At 36.8% G+C, this 25,553-nt stretch overlaps 1 protein-coding gene across 1 annotated transcript in view; it reads left to right on the top strand.

Annotated features, from left to right (window-relative positions):
* Positions 1 to 25,553, top strand: part of PLXND1 (plexin D1) — a 135,050-nt gene that overhangs the window by 39,884 nt on the left and 69,613 nt on the right. Inside the window, exons 13-20 of the mRNA XM_015823471.1 lie at positions 1,042 to 1,205; positions 7,001 to 7,152; positions 10,725 to 10,824; positions 11,750 to 11,889; positions 12,569 to 12,733; positions 16,732 to 16,822; positions 18,992 to 19,258; positions 20,085 to 20,234. Of these exons, the coding sequence (XP_015678957.1) occupies positions 1,042 to 1,205; positions 7,001 to 7,152; positions 10,725 to 10,824; positions 11,750 to 11,889; positions 12,569 to 12,733; positions 16,732 to 16,822; positions 18,992 to 19,258; positions 20,085 to 20,234 (1,229 nt within the window). The remainder of the gene's footprint in view (positions 1 to 1,041; positions 1,206 to 7,000; positions 7,153 to 10,724; positions 10,825 to 11,749; positions 11,890 to 12,568; positions 12,734 to 16,731; positions 16,823 to 18,991; positions 19,259 to 20,084; positions 20,235 to 25,553) is intronic.

Here is a 25,553-nt window from a genome sequence, read left to right as displayed (position 1 = left end):
AAAACACCAAGGGATCCTGTTCTACAGAGTAAATGCTGCTACTGAAATGACATGATTCCAACAAAGATTCCAATTTTTTTGAAGGAAGAGACCTGAAGCTTAACCTATTTATTAGATCAAATATAACAAAAAATAAATAATAGAAGTGGCCTGGCCCTAAGCCATGGATTGCTTTATAGGTGATGAACAGGACCTTGAATTTCAACCAGAAGACTTACTGAGAAGTCTTTGATGACTTATCCTTATCCACATGTTTATTAACACCCTTAATAAACGCTAGTAAATTAGTTAGACAGGAGCATCCTTAGTGAAACCATGTTGGGTATCCTTGAACATGGGTTGTGTCTCCAGATGTTTGATAGTATAATTTTTAATAGCTGTTTCCACTCTCCTCCCCAGCACAGATGTTAAACTGACAGGCCTATAACTTCTTGGATTTCCCCAGGAGCTGCTCTTAAAAATTGGAGTTACATTGGCCAACTTCCAGTTCTCAACTACAGAGGCCAAGAGTAGAAACAGGTTACATGTTTTAGTTAGAAGGTCCACAGTCCCAGCTTTAAGGTCCTTAATAACCCTTGGGTGGATACCATCTGGACCTGGTGACTTGTTGATGTTCAGTTTTGTAATAAGGACTAACATCTGTTCTCATATCACCATTATAAGGCTCAGTTTCCCTGATTCCCTTCCCTTCCTTTTGATGGCAAGTTAGTGACCTGTACACATCACACTGAGCATTTTAAATAATGTTTGCTATTGAAAATTTACATTTTTTTTCTTACTGGATGCTATAGTGCAGAGTTGGTTCTCATGAAGTGGTCTAGAATTTTAAAAACAGCACAGTGTGACAAAAAGGGAATGCTTAAGTATTAAATTGTGAAGAAAGGAGAAGTGCCAAGAATTTCTGGAAAAGCTTTAGGATCACATCAGAAAACTCTTGCACAATCTCTTATTCCTCCATTGGGTTTTAAATGTTATGTTGCTGGAATCGGGGAGGGATCATGCATATTTTAATTTTAGCATATGTTATCTGTTTTTTCCCAGTGGAGATTTATAATTGTGCAACTGGAAGTGCTGATTGTTCTCAGTGTCTTGGGAGAGAAGATCTTGGTCATCAGTGCATTTGGAGCGAGATCACTTCTAGTTGCAGACTAAATACTGAATTTTTCCAGATCCCAGCCATGTGCCCTCCTCCTGAAATTAGAAAGGTAAAATTTGGATTCACTGCAGTATTCACTGTATTTCAACTCTTGAGGCTTTAAAGTAAAAGACAAAGAATGGAGAGTCTGTCTACGGCAGGGGTAGTCAACCTTGGCTCTTTTATGACTCGTGGACCTCAATTCCTGGCTCAGGAATTCTGGGAGTTGAAGTCCACGAGTCATAAAAGAGCCAAGGTTGACTACCCCTGGTCTACGGGCAGAATTGAGAAACCTGGTGTCCTGAATAGAAGATGAGGAAGGAATCTGAATTTTGGTCTTTGTAGCAGATACTGTATGTTTGGCTATCTATAAATGATAGAATCAATGAATGATCATGTGAACACCCTTTACAAGAAAATCATGGATCACAGTTTTTAAATGAGATATGTCCTGAAACCTGAGATAGGAATGCAAGCATTTTTATAACATGATTAAAATGTGTTTTCCTGTCAAGGATTATGGGAATTATGCTCATTAATTTAAAGGGAATCTATATGTCATTCCTTCCACTTTAAGTTATCCAGATCCATTAGAGTTGTATGGCATTATACAAGTTCAAATCTTCCAAACACTAGATTTCATCCAGCAAAAGATTAAGCGGCCATAAAATTTCCTTTTATATGGGTGGAAGAATTAAAACTTTATTTAAAAAAAAAATAAAGAGCCAGGTTACTTGGGGAAAAAATAGTGTTCACACAAGATAGATTTTCAACATGTAGAATCTCTTTTGTTGAGGAGATAATGTGTAAACATATAGAAACATAGTGTTGGAAGAACCCATTTAGTCTAACATTCTGCTTAATGCCAAATTCCAAATTAAAGGATTGTAGCCAGGTGTGTGTGCCTATGATCCATTTCAACATATCCGAGAAAGAAGAGTCTTTTGCTTTCTGGGTAATTAGTTCCATCTCACACTATTCTTACTTTTAGAATTTTCTTTTAATATGCAGTCAGAATCTGTATCTTGTATATTATTGTAGTTCTACACTCTGGATTGAGAAAGAACAGGACCTTCTTCTGTGTGGTATCTTTTCAAGTATTTGAAGAATGCTGTCATATCCAACCCAGTCATCTTAAGTCTAAACAGTCAATTTCTCTTGATAGGTTTTGATTTCCTGATCATCCTTGTTGCACTTCTCTGCAATATGCTGTTCCAATACCATTGAATCATTTTAACATTGTGGTACTCTATGCAAAACTAGTCACTGGATTCAAGATGGAGTGTGCCCAAAGCAGAACAATGACCCCAAAGATGATTTGCAAATAACGCTGATTATGTAGCCGAAAACTTCATTCATTCATTCATTCATTCATTCATTCATTCATTCATTTTAGATATAGATACCACCCATCTCATTCTCATTTGGTTTCTTCCCAGCCATATCATTTTGTCGCCTCATGTTTTGTTTCCAATTTACTACTAAGATCTCCCCCCCCCTCCTCTCTTTATCAGCCAGGTAATCACCATTCCCTTTCAACAGCCTTTCAACATCTTTAGTACATTGTTTATCAGCACTTTTGAATTAATTTAGTCTTGCTTCATGAGAGACAGTAACTATCTCTTTTAACTCCACCCTGCTCTTATCAGGAGATTCGAGCAACAAATGTATTGCTTTCAGTGAAGTTTTTAATTGGTTTCAATTACAAAAAAAACATTTAAAATAAGCAATTCCAAATGAGCCACTTTCTCTGTCTCTGGTATCTTTAATGTTTTCAGGAATAAAAATAGCTTTGCAATTTTTCAGTAGTCTCTTCTTCAGCTTTTCTATCAGCCTATTCTTTCCCACTTATTGAAAACAGTAGAGGTGATTATCTTCTCTCTAGTCTCTCCTGGAACCCATAATTCACCAACAACTGTTTTCACTTAAAAATAAAGCTCTCTGCTACCCAATATTACAGACTAAAATAAGGAGCTAGCCTTCAAGACTGATTTGGAATCTGAAGTCATGGTTCAGAATCCAAATTAAATTTACTTTATGATGCATTACCTTTATAGTACTCAATGGCACGTAGAACAAAAAACCTTTCGTGGGTAAAGGTATATAGCCCATGCTCATCAGAGCAACTCCTTATTTTACACTTGAAGTCCAAGAGAAAAAAAGGCAGAAAACAGATAAAAACCAACAACACATACTTGTGCAGCAAGATGCACCATGGCTCTCCACAAGAACATGAACAGCATGCATAACTAACTATCTTACCCAATCTCTTCTGTTGATACCACTTGCATAGTTAGTTACTGACTTGTAGTGTTCTTCTTTCCTTTCATTATATTTATTCATGAGCTGGAAGGATGGGTAAAAATGCTAGTTGAGTGTCCAGATTATCGTGTTTTCTCTGAAAGTTTTCAGAATCTCAGGTAATACAGGTAGTCCTCAACTTACAACCACAATTGAACCTAAAATTTCTATTGCTAAGTGAGACATTGGTTAAATGAGTTTTGCCCCATTTTACGACCTTTCTTGCCACAGTTATTAAGTGAATCACTGCAATTGTTAAGTTAGTTCATGGTGGTTAAGTGAATCTGGCTTCCCCATTGACTTTGCTTGTTAGAAGGTTACAATAGGTAAATTATATGACCTCAGAACATTGCAGCCGTCATATATATGAACCAATTGCCAGGCATCTGAATTTTGATCATGTGACCATGGGGATGCTGCTATCGTCGTAAGTGTGAAAAACGGTCAGTGCCATTGTAACTTCGAACAGTCACTGAATGAACGGTTGTAAGTCGAGGACTACCTGTATGATAATAAATGCTTGTAGATGTTCTTTGAAGTGTCATCTATATGTACTGGAAGGAAGAGATTCCTTCACAAACTTGCATTTGCTGCAAATATGTGCCTGGTTGTCTTCAAGGAAAACAAGCTGCAGACTTTGGAGATTATGTTGCATCATCCTAATCATTCATCTTCGCTCTTGCTTCTTCGCGCAGCAATACTTGAAAAGATTTCATTTTATTTCCATATTCTCACATTGCCAAGTAAAATTTTTAACTTTAAATTTGATTATAGTTTTCCATGCTGGAGTTCTAATCACTTGTCCCTGTTAGTTCATTCGGTGGGCTAATTCTCTGGAATCTGGCTGCCTTATATTCCTCTTACAGTCTCTGATTATTCCTCAAGAAGCACTCACTCCTCATTCCATTTTTCAATATTGGACAGAGAAACATGTGGCTCCAACTCTTTGGTGCTTTGCAGAATTTGTCACTACAGATTAGCTATGATGACTGCAACAAATTATAGCTTCCATCCGTTGAAATGTTTACTGTACAACTGTATATGTATGTTTGTATGTGAATATATGCTGTATATGTTGTTTCTGGTTTTGGCTTTTCTTCTTTTATAATTTTGTGTAGTTTTTCTTTGGTTTTTGTATTTAGTTATTTTTTTAAAAAAGAATCAGCCATTCTATCACCCACGGTAAATAATCAGGAAGTCGCAGGACACACACCTTGCAATCAGCAAGTATTCAGGACATGAATTTTCCAGCCCTCCTAGTTCACCATGCAGTCCTTCAAATAGCCTTTCCAGTTAACCTTTCTTTTCCTCCTGTTGAATTCACATGTCTCACTCCTTGTTAGCTATGGTATGATGAATGTGTGGTATGATCAATCTCCTCATCTGTGTCAGTAGCTCAGCTTTTTGAAGCGTGTGGAAGTGATAAAATATATCTCCATTCTCTTCTCTCTAATCAAAATCTACGAGTGCAATACAGGTAGTCCTGTATTATGACCATAGCTGAGCCCAAAACTTCTGTTGCTAGGCAAAACATTTGTTAAGTGAATTTTGCCCCATTTTCTTGCCACAGTTGTTAAGTGGCTCACTGCAGCTGTTAAATTAGTAGCATGGTTGTTAAGTGAATCTGGCTTTCGCATTGACTTTGTTTGTCAGAAAGTCGCAAAAGGTCGTGATCACATGACCCTGGGATACTGCAACAGTCATAAATACAAGTCAGTTGCCAAGCATCTGAATTTTAATTGTGTGACCGTGGGAAAGCTGCAGCAATCATGTGTGAAAAATGGTCATAAGTCACTTTTTTCAGTGCTGTTATAACTTCGAACGGTCACTAAGTGAACTATTTTAAGTTGAGGACCTGTATACAGTTTATTTAGCAATCTCCATATAGGAAACCAGCAACATATTAAAGAATTTTAATGGAACAAAGTAGTTAATTCAGAAAAAGCTAATCAACCCAGGGAGCTTAGAGTTGGTAGGTTCCTCATCTGTTCAAAATCAAGAAGCTAATTTATTATTAATATGTAAAATATGTTTCAGTTTCTTTGGTCTAACAATGCAGAGGAAATACTAATTAGGCCCACTCAATTCCACTGAACAGTGTAGGAAACTGAGCCTCTTGCTCTCTGCCAAAAGCAGCTAGTGAAAACAAATCATCAGCATTAACATTATTAGACTAGGATGCTATTTCCTTAGCAGATCCTGTATATTCCATTTCAAAAATAAACTAGGTTTTTTTTTATAGTGTCACTAGAGTTGTCCTGTGAGGAGGAAGATGAGGACAACTGTAACCCTACTGGAGCAGTGAAGTCAGGGACATTATCAAGTTTAAGCAGCTTAGCGGAAGAAAACGCCTCCGCTGTTGACCTTCTGCCCTGGCTGACGTCATGTTATGTTGGCAGCAGCTACAGGGAAAGGCAAGCTGCAGGCTTTGTAACTGAACTTCCAGGAAGGAAGGCTGCTGTTCCTTTGTAGCCTTCACCAGCTTTATAGTTGTTTTTATAAGTTTGTCACAAAATGCTTTTTCTAATTGTAGGTTATTAAGATAGCTCAAACATCCTGTGAAATCAGCGACTTTGGTTCATGGAAAAAATAAGTGGTAACAAATGAAATCCCCCCTGAGATTTGGTATTGTTGTGAAATACCATTGCAGCTTCTGACCATCACATTTACAAAATGGGTAATTCCATTGCAGATAATGTAAATGTTAGGGATTAACGGTCCTGAATCAATTGTGAAGAATGTTACAGTATATCTATATTTTTCATTGGCTAATCTTGTTGCTTTTCACATTCCTTTCACACTGTTATGAAATGATACTTTAGTTAATGTAAAGGAGCCCCTGAGGGTTTTACTACTTGCATTTACATGCCTTCAAACTGCTAGGTTGGCAGGAGCTGAGGCAAGTGACAGGAACTCACTCCATCATGTGATGGTAGGACTTGAACCAGCAGAGTATAGACCAGGGGTGTCAAACTCAATTTCACTGAGGGCCGCATCAGCATTGCGGTTGCCCTGGAGGGGCCGGGTGGGTGTGGCCAGAGTGGGTGCAGCCTAATGGGTGGGTGTGGATGGAGTGGGTGTAGCCTGCTGGGTGGAGATGGCCAGTTCTACATCATTCACATCAAGGGTGCCTATGGGGGACCTGGGCAGGAGTGGGACAGATCTGAGGGTCTCTGGCAGAAGGGGGTGGGACCGGGGCAAGTGCCAAGATGGCCATTACAAAATTGTACATTGGCTCCCGGCTGCCCTGGGCCAGAGCCAAGACAGTGGGGGCCGTTCCCTCACTGTTTCCAGGATGGCTTTGCGGGCCACATGAAACCACTTCGTGGACCGCATCCGGCCCCCAGGCCTTGTGTTTGACATGTCTGGTATAGACCTTCTCCAGCAACTTTTAAGCCACTGAGCCACCACGCCTCTAGCAGGATGAGAGATGGTATAAAATTAAGCCATATAAAGTTTAAATCATATATGAATGTTAAGGATATGGCTTATTTGTTAGAGCGAATAAAAAAATCCCTCCCTTTGTTTTAATCTGTGTTCATTAAGTTTCCTTTGAACTTGCAGATTGAGCCTCTGGATGGACCCTTGGAAGGAGGAACTCAGATCACGATTCGAGGGAGAAATCTTGGCCGTAGATTCAGTGATGTTGTTAATGCTGTCAAGATAGGAAATGTGAAATGCTCACCACTTCAGGACAGATATATAGTCTCCGAAGAGTGAGTAATTCAGGCTGAATTATTTTGAAATCATATACATGGGAAGGGTTTATTTTGTCCTTTTTAACTGATTGATCCTTTCAGGCTTCAGGTATAATATGGCTTGGCATATGACTGCGTAGAAGATTGCATGATTCTGTTAATATGTAAATTGATAACAGAATATTCAGTCCTTAACTTCTGTTACCATTACTACTAACTGCTGTTATTTGCTTACTCATCCAGTGAATGAAACCATCAGGTGCAAACAACCAGACCCATATTGAAGAAATCAATTAGCTGTTTTATTGCTAAGCCTTTACATAGAAATCTTCTTAGACTGAAGGTTTGCACCTGAGTGAGACTAGATAAGGTTCAACATCATTCAAGAGGAGTTGGATTTCATCTCTTATGCCCACATAGGGAATTCTAAACTAAGTCACCACGCTGGCTTGGCGGTTTGTCTCCTATGGAAATTATTCGGGCCACCCCATTTCCAGAAGAAATCACTAATATATATGTACATATTCAAAATGTTTGATCTTTTCATTTTTTTTTCATGAGAAAATTCCTTCAAAATTATAGGTAACAAAACTAAAACTTAAAATTGAAGCATTCACATCCTAGAATTCAAGCTCTTTCTTTGTACTATATATTATTATTCCGATTTTTAAAAAATCACATACATTTCATGGGATTTTTTTTAAAACACACATATAACCTAAGTAAGGAAATTACTTTTTATGTATAGTAATACTTCACTGACAAGCACAAGTTGCTCTTTAGTTAGCTGTCTTTGTGTAACAAACAACTGTAATCCACAAAATTCAGACCTTTCTCATCTCTTATAGACAGGGAGGAACTGAGGACGACAAGTGTAATAAAACTGACACAGCTGCTCCCCATGCTGTCATAGTTTAGAAATAATTTCTACAGTTCTATCAATTTTCCCCCTAGCTTCACATCCACATCCTTTTTGCAGTTGTCTTCATTATCAAAACTAGACAGTCTTCACAGACCAATTGAGGTGACTGTCTACATCCTGCTTTGGAATGAAATCATCCTTATAGGAGAAATTCACAAGATATTATATTCTGAAAATGCTCTATACTCACTCAAGAACCAAGGTTAAAAAGTTCAACAAATAAGCAATCTAGAATTACTGACTCTTTGTTGTTCTGTTACTAAAAGCACTATAACGACATTTTTACTTTGAAAGAAACACAGATTATATACATTATGGAGAGTTGATAGATATAGGTAGAGATAAGTATGCTTGAATTAAGAAAAAGAAAAATATACATAGCCATGCCAAAAATGCATCGTAAGTAAAAGAAATGGATGAGATTGAATGTCTGAACATGCTATTACAGCTTAGTGTTGTCCCTGATACATTTTCTACTTCTGGGCATTTATGAATTAAAGCATCATTAAGTTTATAACTTCCTACAGTGGCCCTTCAATTTTCTGGCCAAGTTTAAAATGTTCTCCCTCATAGCCACTGTTGCAGCTTCTTCTTCAGTATAAGATCTTTTAATAGCAATAATGTTGGGCAGCATGACAGTCTTTCTTTCTCATGTGCAGGAGAAGGGTACATTTTCAACATTTATAATAACAAATAACAGAGTTGGAAGTGACCTTGGAGGTCTTCTAGTCCAACCCCCTGCTCAAGCAGGAAACCCTATACCATTTCAGATAAATGGTCTCTTCTTAAAAACCTCCAGTGTTGGAGCACACACAACTTCTGGAGCCAAGTTGTTGCACGATTAATTGTTCTAACTGTCGGGAAATTTCTCCTTAGTTCTGGGTTGGTTCTCTCCTTGATTAGTTTCCATCCATTGCTTTTTGTCTTGCCTTCAAGTGCTTTGGAAAATAGGTTGATCCCCTCTTCTTTGTGGCAGCCCCTGAGATATTGGAACACTGCTATCATGTCCCCCTAGTCCTTCTTTTCCTAGACTAGACATACCCAATTCCTGCAACCATTGTTCACATATTTTAGCTTCAGTCCCCCAATCATTTTTGTTGCTCTTCTCTGCACTCTTTCTAAGTCTCAACATCTTTTTTTATATCATGGCGATCAAAAAAACTGGATGCATCATTCCAAATGTGGTCTTACCAAGGCTATTATATTATATTGTGGGCTACTGTTTATCCTACAGAAATTATTCCCATTCTCTCTGTTTTGTAACATATATGAGATAATAAAGTTGAGTACAGGGCATCCATGAGGGTGGGGGAGAAGGGATATGGTGACTGGAATAGTGGCTGCCATCTTCAGTTTTAAACCACCAGCCCACAACACCCCTGGCTAAGTTTGTATATATTCACCACAGCAATATTATCATTTGACAATAACAGCCACTTAGTAGAAAACAAAAATCCTTGTTGTATCTGGTATTAGCGATATTCCAAAGAACATATTGTAGTTTCTAGGAAAACTCTACACGAAGATGAAAAATGCATAAATAGCACATTGGACAAAGGACTAATGAAAAAATTATGGTTTAATTAATTAAAGCAGTGCAGTGGTTTTTGGTGCAGACATTCTTTACATTTTAGATCATTATTCCAAGCAGAAGTGTATAGCATGTTTAAATCAGTGGAATCACTTTTTAAAAGTATTATTTAAATTTACAAAATAGAGGGGGAAAAGGGAGGAAACCCTAAAAGACAAAAAAGCAAAAAAAAAAACCCACAAAAACAAACAATTAAAATAACAACAAGAGCATATTACAAATCAAGAGAAAACCATTCAGGACATGTTTGAAACATATCATTAAACTTTGACCAAACAGAATAATATTGATCAATCATTCCGTCACATCCATAGTTCATGAATTGAAAGCAAGTACATATCAGCTGAATCAAGATGTTAAATATGGAGTCATTCTGTCTTTCCAGATAATCTGTAAAAATCAGATGAATTTGGATATGTTTATATATAATTCAAAGTACATTCATGTGATCATGTCCACATCTATATCATCTATGCATATTAAGAAATATAGAGTTAGTAAGCCATCACAGGGCAATAATGGGAAGACCGGGACACATTACTTTTTAAAAAAAAACAACACCATTGTTTTGTTTTTTTAGTCAACTGCACATTTCAAGAGTAGACTATAATGGCCAGATTTTGATGAGTCTGTAATCATAAGAATTGGTAACAGAATTTCAGAAATATCAGTAATTACGAATGAGAAACAGCTGAAATGGGCATATAGTCTCTGACTTTAATCAGATTTGGGTGGAATTGTCCATTCCTAAATATCCTGTTTTACTTAAATTGCTATATCTAATTTCAAGTTGTTGCATTACTTCAGAAACTAGGATAATAAAGAATTTATAACAGAATAATGGTATGTGACTTATTATTTTTTCAGAAATGCTTATGAGGCCCACATAAGGCATAGAGGCATTCTTGGAAATAAAAATAATACAGTATGCCAGCTTTTAAAAAATGTAAACGCTCTTTAAAAATAAAACAAAAACAATACCCAAAGAGCCATAAGTTCATATTTTGTCTACACTTGACATACTTTGTAGTCTGGTCACATTTCTTATTTTTCAGTCAAAATCTCTTTTTTACATAGAATTGTTTGCTGGACTGGAGAAGCAACAGAAGAATTTTCCGATGTGGTGACAGTAAATGTGAGCAAAGAAGGAAAATCCAAGGAGAAATTTTCTTACATTGTACGTAATTTCTGGTAATTGAGTTCTTAATCATGAATTGTCATAAGGAAAAGTTGTGATTTCCAGTGATATGCACAAACAAATGTGGAATATATCGTAAATTAATAAAAACATAAAGTTTAAATATGCCTTATCCACTGAGTACTTGAATGTTTATGAGAATTAAAGAGACTATCTGAATCTTCTTTGTCACAAAGATACCCAGATCTACCTACTTTTACAGTGATGCTTAAACCTGCACATTACACTAAAATGATTCTTAAAATAAACAGGTTATCCTATTCTATGTAAAGGACGTCTCTCTGATAGATCTGTGAGTTTTGTTGTTGTTTTTTTCCATCAGGCCAGAAAGTAGCTTTTGGAAAAGCAATTTAAATCAGGTGGAAGGAGTTGACAAGTTAGAATAATTTGGGGGGGGGGGGGAATATAAAGAATATGTGGTACTGAAATGATGTTAGCATAGGTATCATATGGAAGGAAAAACCTCACAAATAGATTCATATTTTTTTTTGTAAACATCCTGTCACCAATAATACTTTTGGTTACCTTAATGAAGTTGCAACTTGTTACTCTCATCCAGTTCACTGTGTCTGATTCAGGTGAGACAAAAATGAAAAGACAGGCTGTTAAGGACAACTCTTTCCAAACGTTTTACATTAATCTTGTAAGTAATGTAACAGTGATATCATTTAATAGTTTTTATATTATGCAGTACTAAATAGTGTGATTGATTTCCAAGCAATTAACTTAGGATTATTTTTCCCTATGATATTTTAACATCTTTGGTTTGTTGGAGAATGATAATAGGAGCTGTCACAAGCAATTTTTTAAATGTTTGCAACATTTACATTTCTGAACGGAGATGTCACTACAAACTAGGAAACCAGTGTATCTTCTTGACATTTCTCTTTTTTTGCCTTTTTAGCTTCCAGTAGTGAAATCTATGTCTCCATCTGTTGGACCAAAAGCTGGTGGTACCAAAGTAACTATCACAGGAAATAATCTCAGTATAGGATCTAAGCTTCGAGTTTTGCTCAATACTACAAAAGAATGCAGAGACATCAGGTAAATACTGCTCAGAATGAAACGTGATGCAGCTGTAAAGGTTAGAAATTATACTTTTCATAACAAATAACTAATTGAATAAGAATATTTTCTAAGAAATGCGTTTTCTAAAGTATCCATTGGGTTTGGGGTAGAGATGATAATTTTCCAATGTTTAAAGGATATACTTTTGATGGATAGCCTAGACTTGGTATTAGTGCTATACAATATTGATATATAACTGTCTTGTAATAATAAACAGTTTTTGATTAGATCAAGTAATTTATGGAGGATGTCTATCTGATAGCAATTACAATTTATTTCTCAATATTTGTATAATATACTGTATATCAGAATTTCCAAATAATCTGCAAATGCTAAAACTTTCAAAAACAGAAATTGGAAAGCAATGTTTCTTGGGGTTCTCTGAACTTGGATTTCTTTTTGTATATGAATTTATTTATTAAATTTATATGCCACCCATCTCACAATCAAGCAACTCTGGGCAGCCTTCAATGAATACCAAGCATCCGACAGTCCAACCCTGAGTTAGATATATTCTTCAGTATTCTTTCCTTTTTTTGTCACAGTTTCATAAGCCTTTGTTACTTTTAAACCTTCAGATGAATATCATGCAGCGTGGATTCTCACTGGGCACATCCATGAGTTATATTCAGAAATGTTTATCCTTTCTTTATAGTCGCACTGATACCGCCATCATTTGTACCATGCCAAGTGTGGAAACTGTTACCCACGTGGTTGTCTGTGTCCAATTTGAAGACAAGTCTTGCATTGGTTCTAACAACTTTCAGTATGAGAAAAATCCAAGTATAACAGATATCAACCCCAAAAAGAGTCCAGTCAGGTAAGGTAGCTTTCTCTGTGAGATCTTGCAGAAGTGGTCTGGGTTAAGTCTAGTGCATTCATGGAAGCTGTGTATATTATTCTGAAATTCAGATTATAGAGAAGAGGCAACTTCCATGCCTGTTTTATCCAAGGGCAAATAATTTTATCTAGTATAGAGACAAGGACCTGACATGACAGTCAGAATGTAGCCATCATTAGTGCACTGGAAGGAAATCTCCCATGGGGTGATTTCCAGCCACTTGGAATGATAGCAGAAGAAGTCCTCAGGCTTTCTCCAGCATGATTGGATGGAGAATCCACTAGTGGGTTGTCTTAATCTTCCTATTCCAATAAAACTAAGTCTGGAAAGTTGCCATTCCTCTGCTGTGCAAGAACCCCCCAGTTTACAACTTAGTCTCTTGCTCATCAGACGAGTGTTTCGTGCTTCCTTCCAGGATTAGCAGCAGGTTGTACCATCCCTAGTGGATTTTCCTTCTTAATTTATTTCGCAATAATGATTACAAGAACCTATACTGGATATTTTGGATTACTTTTATAAGAGGTCACAGGGATTGGGGCTGAGGGTGGCCCCCTTCCCAATTTCAGGGGCCTCTGCAGGCTCTGTCTGACAATGAGCAGGGAGGGTTAGCTTCAGCGCGAGCCCTCCCGATGATCCAAATTGAAGCAGCTGATCGGCGCCAGGTTGGGAAGCCTCAGCGTGAGCCCTCCTGATGACCTAAATTGAAGCAGCTGATCGGCACCGGGTTGTAAAGAGCCTTAAAGGCTGCCGATCTTCTCGCTCAAGCCGCAGCTGGAGACAAACTACCTTAGCGGATTGATGGACGGTCTCTTGAAGCCTCGTGGCCGTTATCCGTCTCCGTCAGGCACTTCTAAGTACATCAAAGCAGAGACTGACCCCGTTTCACCTTCTCTTTTGCTTTCTGGTAGAGGATTGTCCCCACATACCCATTCTTCACTGAAATTTGGGTAATACAATAAACTTTGTACAATAAGTATTCTTGGAATCCAGTCATTGATGCAGCTGTATGGGGCACAGGCCAGATTCATAATGTGGTGATGCAAATGAAGATGACCTACTATCCTGGTATAGTGGCTCATTGAAGAGGTCAATTAAGGCCTGGTGCATTTCAGTGAGAACAGGGCCTGGTTTCTTAGAAATAGCTTGCTCACACGAGGGTCTTCAAGAATTTTTTTTTCCACTCAGCTGGCTGGGAAATAGTTCAGTGACCCAAAACACTGTCAGTGCATGAAATTCAGATCTAGAACCTACCCTGCAACTATAATATTGGTTCAACTTCTGAAAAAATTATGTTATGTTTTATTAATCATTTTTATGGAAGGAATTATTTTTTACCCCCTGCGCCCCTTTGCTCAATATACTGTACTCTTTCAACATTGTTGGAAAGATTTGCTGTGAAAAGTACAGTTGATGAGTCAAGCACTTGTTCACTCTTAACCCAGTTTCGACTAGGAGTACCAACTCCAAGTAATAAGAAAAATGTTAATTTTATATGCTTCAAATCATATAAAAACTTCAGGCAAATCCATATAAAATAATATTTTATTGGCCCTCACTTCTTATATAGGTTGCATATTTTTTTATTAAGAAACTGATATATTTGCTCTTAAAATACATTGCCTTTGATGTCATTTCTTCTTCAAGGCCTCAAGGCTCCTGTTCCTTTCTGAATGTCTGTGAATTCACTCCCTGCTTAATACTTATTTAAATATAACACAGGATAATGTGAATAAAGAAACGAGCAAGTGTTCCTCAAGACCATGTCACTCAGAGTGTGTGTATAAGGCCGAAGCTCCTGATTTTTAGTAGTTCTTTAAAGAGAATTGTGACTTTTTTTAAAAGTTTTTTATTTATAAAACAGTTAAAACAAAGATGGACATAACGTAACATTCCAGTGTATATATTCCTAACAATTTGTTCCTCATCATACATATAATTCTTAATCTCTATATATACATATTTTTCTATACAATACAGTCTCTAATTTGTTTCTCTATATACTAACATACAGTTTTATATCTCTCTATCTTAACACTAATTTAAAACCCGAACAGTTCTCCTTGATTCACACCAACAATAGAATTTGTCCCAGATTTCAAAGTAATCTGACTCCGTATGCACAAAACTGGAGGAATAGAAAATTGTGACTTTTAATTACAGGGACCAACTTTTAACATGCATGAAACATCTCTGAAAGTGAGCAATAATGACACTTCCAGTTCTCAGTGCTTGATGTAAAATTATCTTAATTGTTTTATTCTGAGGATCAAGAGAAGTAGCTCAAAAATGTATGTCAGCAGCTACAAAATATAGCAACTTATGCTTGACAAAAGTTTAAGATTGAAATAAATGTATTGTTAAATGATACTGTACCAGTGGCATTGGTACTGAAGTCAAATCAAAATCTCAATCAAAGACAGCAATGAAATGCTTAGGAATGATCACCATATTCCACTTTCCATTTGTTTTGCTTTTTTTTCTTGTTATAATGCTATAGTTTTGTTTCACAATTATCAAACCCTGTGTAGAATTTTTCTTCAAAGAAGCCATATCCCCCAAATGTTTACACAGAAATAATATGAGCTACAAAATAGATAAGAACAGCATATTAGGACTTAGAGAAGCTTAAATGATTTGTGAAGTCCTATATGGGATATTCTGGTTTGAGTATTTTTGAGGCTAGATGGATGTATTGCTATGTTCTTATTTTCTAATGAGCCAATATAGTTAAAGCAGATGGGACATGAAGTGTGTGAAATAATAAAAGGTTGGATGCAAGAGAAAGCCTGAATAAAGGTTTTTGTTAACCAGTGGAGATAGGCCTTCCCCTTTTCTGCTCCCAATGCCAGTGGCATGTTCTGGGGTGACTTCCTTTCATAGATTCTGCAGAGGTGGCGCCACATTTAACTGTCTACAGGCAGCTTTTAAGGGGAAAAGTATTCAAACTTATTGTTTACTTGTAAGCACCTGCTGACGAAGGTTTTGGTTTGCCAGCAAGACAAAAAAAAGTATTCAAACTCTGTTTCCATTCAAGTTCAGTGGCGAAATGTTTCTTGATTAATTGATAATCTTCTGCTCCAGTAACTTCTTGAATACTCCTGGATGCTATACGGTATCACTGATTGTCTTGGTCTCAGTCTGCTGTTAGCAAATGTTTAGAAGGAAATCATGCTTCTCTATGATTTGGCTGGGGAGGAGCAGAGAAACCTAATGTGTATTTTTGAGACCTAGTTGGGTAAAGACAGAAATAGTCATTGTCGAGATTTGCCTAGCAGTTTTTGAGGACCTTTGGTGTCCACTGCTCCAGAGAAAGAGGAGCATGTTTATAGAACTGTATGAAATCATAAATATCTGGTACAACCGTGATGATAAAGAAATGATGTAATGTATGTAATGAAATAACATAATGATACAATCCCCAGCCTTTCATATTTGCATCTAGATACAAATATGTAAGCATGTGGCTTGAACTCTGACACACATTCTTTTCATTTTATTTTCATATACGTGGGGAAGGCATGTCTTGGTTACATGTAAATCTTATATACAGCCTATATATACGTGCAATATGGATAAAACAATCCATGTGTCCTAAATAAAGCATCTGCACCAAGTTAATAAAATGCTATATAGTGATGTACATCAAAAACCTTATTCTTCTACTTAAAGAGCAGAAGGTTGTCAAGTCCTCCTAAAAGGAGAAAAAAAACTATTTTTGTCAAGTGAACGTTTGACAAAGATTCAGGGACAAATATAAATTTCTATGTCCTTGAATCTAAGTTTTGTTTTTCATATAATAAGTACTGGGGAAATGTACATATTTCATGTTTCATAAAAATAATATTTATTCTATAAAGAATTGTTATTAGGACAATAATTTACTTATTAAGCTTATATCTCCCATATATATAGCATTCACCCTTCAATTTTTCATCCAATCCCTTACCTTTCTGTTTCCCTTTATTGTGATTTAATAGTGGAGGCAGAACCATCACTGTGGAAGGAAATGGATTTCTGATGGCTCAGAGTGTGTCAATGGTTGTTCATTCTGTTGGAAAAGAAAAAGTGGTAAGTCTTCACCAGTGTCATTTGAAAAAGTAAGGAGCAAAATGTGTAGAAATGAAATAGAGGAGAAAACATAAACTTTATCTAAGTCCCTGAAAATATTTATTCAGTAAGTACAGAATCCTCAGTTCTACTTTCTGTTTTTATAGACAATTTTACTGTCACATTATTAAGCAGTTTATGATTCCACATGTATCTTTTATCATGACACTTCAGTAAGTCTTCAGAAAGCAGTCAAATGGAGACTTCCAGTTTTGCATCGTAGTGACGCAACCGAGGAATTGCAGGGCTCTGCACCCCACGGCTGGTTTCGCCCTGCCAGGGGTCCCTAAATGGGTCTAAAGTCTCCCCAGAGAGGCAACGAAGAAAGGTGGGGTCCCCCGCTGATCACAGAATGATGGCAGTTGATCCGTTTGATCTGGGGGAAGCCCTCCAACCTGACAGGAGAAAGGCTAGCTGTACTCCGGTGACTAGCCCAAGCTATTGGCATCCAAAGTCCAAAAGCACCAACTAAGAACAACTGTGAACAGAGTGTTGGAGCTGAGTGAGAATATTGATCTTCTTTTCTCTATTTTTGAAATTGATTTCCTGGAAAAGATCCCCAAGAGGCAAAAAATCCTCCAAAAGTGAGAAGGGAGGGGACATATCCCCACCCTTTCATAGACAGAAGTGGCGATTTAATTTTTATGGGGAACAGAAATATATTGAAGTGAAGTTAATAATACTACAGTCTGGACAAATCGGAAAATTATGAAAAACGTTAAAATTCTACATCTGGAAGAGTACTGATGAAATTATAAGAAAATAATTCTTTGTTTTAAAAGTTGGAAAATGAATAGCTACTGACGTCTAGTGGAGGATTAGAATAGAACAGGGGTAGTCAACCTTGGCTCTTTTATGACTCGTGGACTTCAACTCCCAGAATTCCTGAGCCAGCACAGCTGCATTGTCTCAGAAATTGGCAAGACGCCCAGAAATAAAGAACAACTTGTTCCTTTGAACCTCAAGGACTTTTTAGCCAAATAGAAAACAGCTGGGAACAGAGGAACAGATCAGCAGAGCCTTCCCTTTATACAAAGGCTCTTAAAGAGACACAGACCCTGCTGAGTCATTCCCATGATTACATCTTACATTACATAAGCTGGATTGCTGTTAAATCAATACTTTGACAACGTTTTATATAGATGCCTTCAGCATTTTAAAGTTTTAAGTTTATGGGAACTTAATTACTTGGGAAGTGGGGTAGGGCGATCTTACTTAAAATTACTACTGCATAACTACTGTTCTAGTCCTTTTTTCTGGGGATAATTTAGTGCTCATATTCAGAGATCTGATTTTTTTGCTATTAGCTCTATGAAAGAAATATAAAATAAAATACCAAACATATTTCCTCTACCCTAGTTATCCTCGTGTATAGTAAGTTAGGCTAAAAGAGAAAGAGCTCCTTGGTGGGCAGTGAATGCTGGTTCTTCATTAGAAAAAAATCCAGAGAACGCAAGTTTTAGCACTGGGTGCTTTCTTTTCAGTTATATCCTATGGACCAGAATTTGTGGCTTGACCTATATGGGTTTTGCAACTATAATATTTAAAATTCTGATCAGTGCTTTTCCCATTTTTTAACTTTCATATATTATGAACAAAGAAATGCAATTAAAGTTTTGCTGAATTGAATTCTCTCTCAGATTTTTCATTCAATGTTTTTCAAGTGTTCAGGAAGTTAGTCTTTGTTTCTGTTTACCTAGCTTCTCTTACCTTCTGTCATCTGTAAACCCCAAAGGTGCTTTTTCAAAAGGCAACTGGACTTTGTTTTTCCTTGAAGACGTTTTGCTTCTCATCCAAGAAGCTTCTTCAGTTCTGACTGAATGGATTCACCGTTCAATCAAAACTGAAGAAGCTTCTTGGGTGAGAAGCGAAATGTCTTCAAGGAAAAACAAAGTCCTGTTGGCTTTTGAAAAAGCACCTTTGGGACAACCACGACCTGGATGACTGAGAATCTCCATAGACACTGTCATCAGTAAAGATGAATTACACTGTAGTTTTTCAGTCTATATTGGCCGTTGATGGAAGCATCTATTTTTGTTTTGGCAAATGCAAATATTTAAAATTGTTGTCAGCTTTGTAGAATCTCTGTTGTCTATGTTTGATTTGCTTTCTTTTCTCCTTTTTTTTTAGAACTGCAAAGTTCACTCAGACACTGTGATTACCTGCCCTTCTCCAGCTGCCTCCAATCTTACTGGAAGCAAGCCAGCATTAGTGGACTTTTTCATCAATGGACTCCTGTATACCGATGAGAGCCTTTTCCCCTTTGAATACCCTGAGGAAGCTGTACACGTTAGCAAATTCCATATGGAATACTATACAGATCCCCAGTTCTTCACAGCCAAGAAAGAGAAATGGATTAAACATCATTCTGGCGAGCCCTTGACACTTGTTATTCATGTAAGAATTTGGTATATATATGGACACAGAGAGAGAGGAGGATGCTTAATGTGAAAATATTTAAGCCTCCAAGGGGAAGGAAATTTGAGAAAGCAACATAGTCTGACATAGGCAGATTGTCACCTTTAATCATTACATTGATTACGAGCTGGAGAAGGAAGACTTGACTCAATTAAACTAAACATTTAGCCATGAGCATTCAAGTAAAAGTTTGTTCTTTTTCTAACAACCTAAGAATATGGGTAAAAAAAAATAACAAAGGAACAATTGCTCGACGGAATAGTAATTGAAAAAACATTCTTATTCCAAAAAAAACCACCAACCTGCTCATTCTAATAGTTGCTTTTAAAGAAAGAAGGGAATTTCGATAAAGAAACAAAACTACTTGAAGGCCAGTATGGTTACTGAAAGTCTTCACTAAGTACCATGAGCTTCAGAAGCAGAGTATATTCATCAGCAGGCAATGTAAGCACTACCTTCCCTCCTTTGTTTTTCCCCAGCTTATTATTCATCTGTTTCCCATTAGGTTTCAATATTAACTATCAGGTAAAGATCAAAAGCACAATTTGCGTTCAAGGCTTTTTAGCTCAAGTTTTCTATTCTGGGAATTTGAAAGGGATTGGTAAACAACTCCTGTTTTTATAGGCATTAATGTCTTAGCTAAAATAAAAAAAATAGAGAGGATGGGAAGAGAGTTTTGTATTCGTGCCTTGAAAAAATGAAAAGTACTACCTGAGAGCTTTGAAGTCAATAAAGTTCAGAAATGTTGAGGGTTGAATTTAGTCCCTGGTAGAATCATGTTGCTCTTCTTTATTTCTCTTGTTAGAAAGAGCCTGACAACCTCGGTCTGGAAAGCAATGAATATGAAGTTAAAATTGGCCTAATTTCCTGTGAGATCCAAATTGTTTCTGACAAAGTCATTCACTGTTCCATCAATGAATCTTTGAGCACTTCAGAAAGAAAGCTCCCAGTTACGGTAAGTGATATGAGTCTGAAAGCTTGTGCCAACATGTATATCATTTGCTTTGTAGCCATCTACTGCCCCATGGAATTTGGCTTCTGTTACGAAGTCCAAGTATTTTAAAAATAATATTTTGCCTTTGGCATCTATATTGAAAGAAAATAACATTAATGAAAACTTTCAAAGGTTATAAATATGGTGCCACAAAAAAGATAGCTTTGTGGCATCTTAAAAACTAATAGGTTTAGTATGAAATAATATTATCATGGTTAATAATTTTCATACCAAAATAAATATTAGAAATTAAGACAAGGATATGTAACTTTTCTTGATTTAAAGGCTACTGTATACTAGGCTTTGCACAGTGACAAGGACTGCATGTCCAAAGTAGTGAGAATGTGGGACCCCTTGGGGGGTGGAAAGTTTCAGGGGTTTTGCCTCTTAAACCACCCACTTCATCTGTTCTTGAGCAGACTCTGGGAGACCCAAAAGGGATGCTGATTGGCCACACGCAGTTCCTGAAACACACATTTTGCAATCCTGTTTCATAGGTTGCATAAGATCCTTCTTACATCCCCAGAGCTGGGCATAGTTTTATGATGCTAAATTATCAGGAACTGCTGGGAGGTCATACAAAGTATCCGTATATACACAGGTTGTCCATCCCTATATTAAATTCTTTTAAAATGTGATCTAGGAGAAAAAGGAAAAACTCAAGGATTTCATCCAGTGATTTGGGAATTGTTAAATATTGTGGAATATTTTCTTCTGAACAATACATAAAATACACAAAGTCTATAAAGAATTGATGTTCTTACACAGATGGCACTTTGGATCAGGGAAGAGAATGGATTCTCTATGAATGTAGAGATTCATTGTGTTTTGTGCTTTAAAGTTGTCCCTCTAATGAACAAGATTCATCACAACCTATTTTCTCAGTCATCCTACCTGAGGCGGGAAATAATGTTTCGGATTTATTTCCCGTAGAAGCCAGAGGATAGGTGAAAATCCAATTGAGTTGCTCACACTGTGTAAAATCTTGTGCTTTTGTTTGCTAGGCTTTCTAGGATAACATTTGTCTCATTTAACAGGCTGCAATTTGCTTATTGTCTTGGTCTTAACCTTTCTGATGCTTTTATTCTTTGATATTTTAATGTGTTTTTTTTATTATTATGTTGCTGTGCCTGTTGATAAATGGGAATGGCTATTAGAGAGATTATGGACTCTGCTTGAGTGGATTACTCAGGCAGAGATTGGATAGCCATCTATTACAGATGCTTTCATTTGGATTCCTGTGGTAAACATGGAGCAGACAATACCCCTAACTTTCCCCCCCATATTTGTACATCTTATTAGAAAGGGCCATATAAATTAATTTAAATAAAATTAAATTGATTTAAATATATTTTAAAATATTGGTATACTTTTGAAAAGCTGAGGGAAATACCTATTGTATATAGTCACAAATAAGCCTATTTGTGAATAAGCCAAACCCTGTTTTGGGGATGTATTTTGGGACCTAAAACTTTTGATTTATTCCAGTGTGTGTATGGTAATAAGTAAATAATTAGAAGTAATACAGGTGGGCTGCAGTTGGGAATATTGATGTAGATTTGACTTCTATACAATATTGCCCTCTATCCCTCATGTCTGTAAATAATACCGTAGTAGTTCCCACATATGGAAGAAACCAAGGTAGACATACCCAGGGATATAACTGGGGTGAAGATTAAATCTCTTCTTTATCCATTCTGTTCTTATTACCCAGAATGGAAAGCCATGTGATACAGACTTAAACTCCTTAAGTTTCGTTTTGCCTCTTTAAAATATAATGCTTAAGTGTTAACGAACATTTAAAAGTGGTGAGAAGAGAGGGAGAAGTAAGTAATTCAAACAGAAAAAGAAGATAGAAAAAAAAGATGAATCTTCACATGCCATTTGTAACAAAAAGCTTCCAATGAAAGACCAGAAACATTTTATCAAGATGACTGGTTCTATCCAAAATAAATAATGGGACGGAATAATTAAAAATCATAGAATGTGGGTTATTCCTAGTGGCACTAATTTAATGATGAATTGTAAGTCCTGTCTACCATTAATAATTGTATAATTTATGTGGTAACCCTCAGCAGTTTCACATTTTGTTCCTTCTTGGAACACACACACACACACACACACACACACACACACACACACACACACTTCAGAATAACAATAACAGAGTTGGAAGGGATCTTGGAAGTCTTCTGGTCCATATGCATTGAATACACTGGAAAAAAAACAGTTGCCCTTAGTAAGAATTACTTTCAAGAATTGTCAGGACTGGCTTTTGGGAGAGGGATGTATGGGACTGCATGTGACATTAATTTTGGCAATGGAACTTGGTCAGATGTTCAATTTAATAACAGATGCTCCTCCCCAACATTGATAGCAACACACTTCCTTATCAGGAGGAGAGGTTTAACCATTTTTTTCCCCATTACAATTCTGAGTAGCCTCCACCAACATGGTCACAAGGCTTGAAAAAGGAATGAATGTTCATTGGGATTAAAATGGGGGAGGGAAAGCTTGAATTGTATCCTAGTAAAAATGATGGAGACTGACCCCATCGAATGCATTTCTAAAATTAAGGCTTCCAAGAATACATCCAACTTTACGTACAATGTATTTTCAGCAGTCAATGCTTTACTTACCAGCAGTTATCATCTGAATGGTTGTATTCCTCTCAGAAAGACAGGATTCTAGGCACTGCTCTCTCATGCTGAAATATTCTTTTTCTTGTATACAAGCTTTCTTCAATATATGACTGACTTCGTGATTTTACGAGTCTTCCTTTATTTCTGGGTTATGTCGCTTAGTTGTTCTGTATATCTTACTTTTCATACATTGGCTTCTTAGGAGTGACAGATGGAGACCTGTCTCCAAGGCCTAATAGTAGACGGTATAGTTTTTTCTGTTTGCTCACTCCAAATTCCAGTTGTCCCCTTTTTGAGTAAATGTATTCATATTAAATTGGCAGAAAAAAATTGTTTTCATTGAAAGAGATAAAAAGAGAGGGAGGAGTAAAGACAAAATCATCCCATGAAGTGCAACTAAGCCAAGGCATCCGAGGAAAGTTTTTCATGTTGAGGTCTTTATATATTGAATTTCATTGCCAAAGCAAAACCGATAAATATTAGCACTATGAATTTCCTGATATTTTGCTAATAAAATAAGAAAATCAGATGTTAATCATAACAAGGGAGATAAGATTTGTGACTGCGTGAGCAGCATATATATAATTCCATGTACAATTTGTTCAACTGAAAAATAGTTTATGTCGCTTTAGCAAAGTATCCAACCGCAGACTAGTCATATCACATCAGTTGTGTATGAGTGAAATATGGGTGATTTTTTCAAACGTTTGGCATTTATATTATAAGCTTGTCTAACAACAAGGATGACAAGTTTTAGAAAATGTATTCTTCATCTCAAACTGGTTGGTTGGTAGGTAGGTAGCTAAGCAGGGAAAGAGAGAGAGAGGGAGGGAGGGAGGGAGGGAGAGGGAGGGAGGGAGGGAGGGAGAGAGGGAGAGAGAGAGAGAGAGAGAGAGAGAGAGAGAGAGAGAGAGAGAGAGAGAGAGAGAGAGAGAGATGCAGTTACAGTACAGTACAGGTAGTCCTCAACCAAAACTGAGCCCAAAATTTTTGTTGTTAAGTGAGACATTTGTTAAGTGAGTTTTGCCCCATTTTACGGCTTTTCTTAGCACTGCAGTTGATAAGTGAATCACTGCACTTGTTAAGTTAATAACACGATTCTTGAGTGAATCTGGCTTCCCAATTGGCTTTGCTTGTCAGAAAAATTACAAAAGGTGATGACATGACCCAGGGACACTGCAAATATCATAAATATGAGTCAGTTGCCAAGCCTCTGAATTTTGATCACAAGTGTGCAAAACAGTTTGCTTGTCAGGTCACAAAAGGTGACCTTGGGACACAGTAATGGTCATAAATATGAACCAGTTGCCATGCATCTGAATTTCGATCACACGATCATGGGGGATGCTGCAAAGGTCGTAACTATGAAAAATGATCATAAGTCACATTTTTCAGTGCCGTTCAGTCACTAAACAAACAAACTGTTGTAAGTTGAGGACTGCCAGTATTAATTTTGAGAAGAAGGAAATCCCAGAATCGCTAGTACTAAAGCTCTGAAGCCACAGCTAAGTTGCATTTTTGAGTCCTGGTTCTATACAATTTAGGTGACGTGATGTTCCTTCTCTTCTTCTTTGCAGGCTTTCATTGACATCTAGTACAAAGTCTGTGTCATTCCTTCCAAGGTCATGATTGCTTCTTTTCTTCTTTCTCATTTATTTTTCTCAGTGCTTGGAACGCTTTTCTTAGATGTCCATGTCAGGTTTCTGCTTAAAAGCTGTCCCTTCCATGAATCCATTTAGCTTCCTTCCATAAAACAAGATGCAAGCTATTATTGCTGAATTAGAATGACCAGCTATCATGACTAATAGTAAGGAATGGCGGGACTGTGATGCAGCAATATCTGAAAGCCATGGATTCTCCATTTCTTTTGGATATTAAGCATACTTTTAAAAGTTACACCTAGTACTTGGAACTATTTATGAGAATAAGCAGTCATTTGAGTTTCAGTCCAAATCAGACCTATCCATTGCTTAACCCATTCCTCTACCATATATTATCTACTCAAAATCTTCTCCTTTTCCCAGCTAATATTTTCCTCTGATTTGTTTTTTTGTTGTCAGTAATATCTTTGGGAACAAATTAGTTATAAAGGATTTATGGCAGGATGCTGGGCCGGAAAGAAAGGGTTATCCCATCTGCGTAGATTGTCGTTATGAACCTGATTGGGTGTCTGTGCAATTGCTTTAAAAAGCAAACATAAAAAGCAACAATTTTTACTTTGAACTGGAATGAAATAATGGTATATTCTAGTGCTGTATCACTGTGCCAATGATTTGGAAGAAATGGTTTAGGTCTTTTGTCTGCTGTTCACTTAAATAGCCCTCTTATTATTATTTTTTCACACTTCTGCATGAGTCTGAAAAAGAGTGCAACTGCTTTAAAGAGTCATCTCTTTGAAATTAGTGCAATTTCAAGTAGAAGCCTGGAAAGAGAGGGGCTGCTTTAAAGAATAGCATGCCTAGGACCATTCAATACAAGGTCCAAATAATTTTAGAGTTCACAGTGCTAATATTGCATATAAATGCTCTCCATTTACTATTTCAGTTTTTTCCCTTCTTGCTTTTACTTCTTTTTCATTCTCTCCATTCATCTTACAATCAAAACTCTACAGTGCCGGGGTTTTTTTGTTTTTTGTTTT

Source organism: Protobothrops mucrosquamatus, unplaced genomic scaffold, assembly GCF_001527695.2.
Source record: "Protobothrops mucrosquamatus isolate PMUCROS unplaced genomic scaffold, P.Mucros_1.0 scaffold1880, whole genome shotgun sequence".
NCBI classification, from domain to species: domain Eukaryota; kingdom Metazoa; phylum Chordata; class Lepidosauria; order Squamata; family Viperidae; genus Protobothrops; species Protobothrops mucrosquamatus.
The sequence above is the reverse complement of the archived record's forward strand: the minus strand, read 5'-3'. Positions and strand labels throughout refer to the sequence as shown.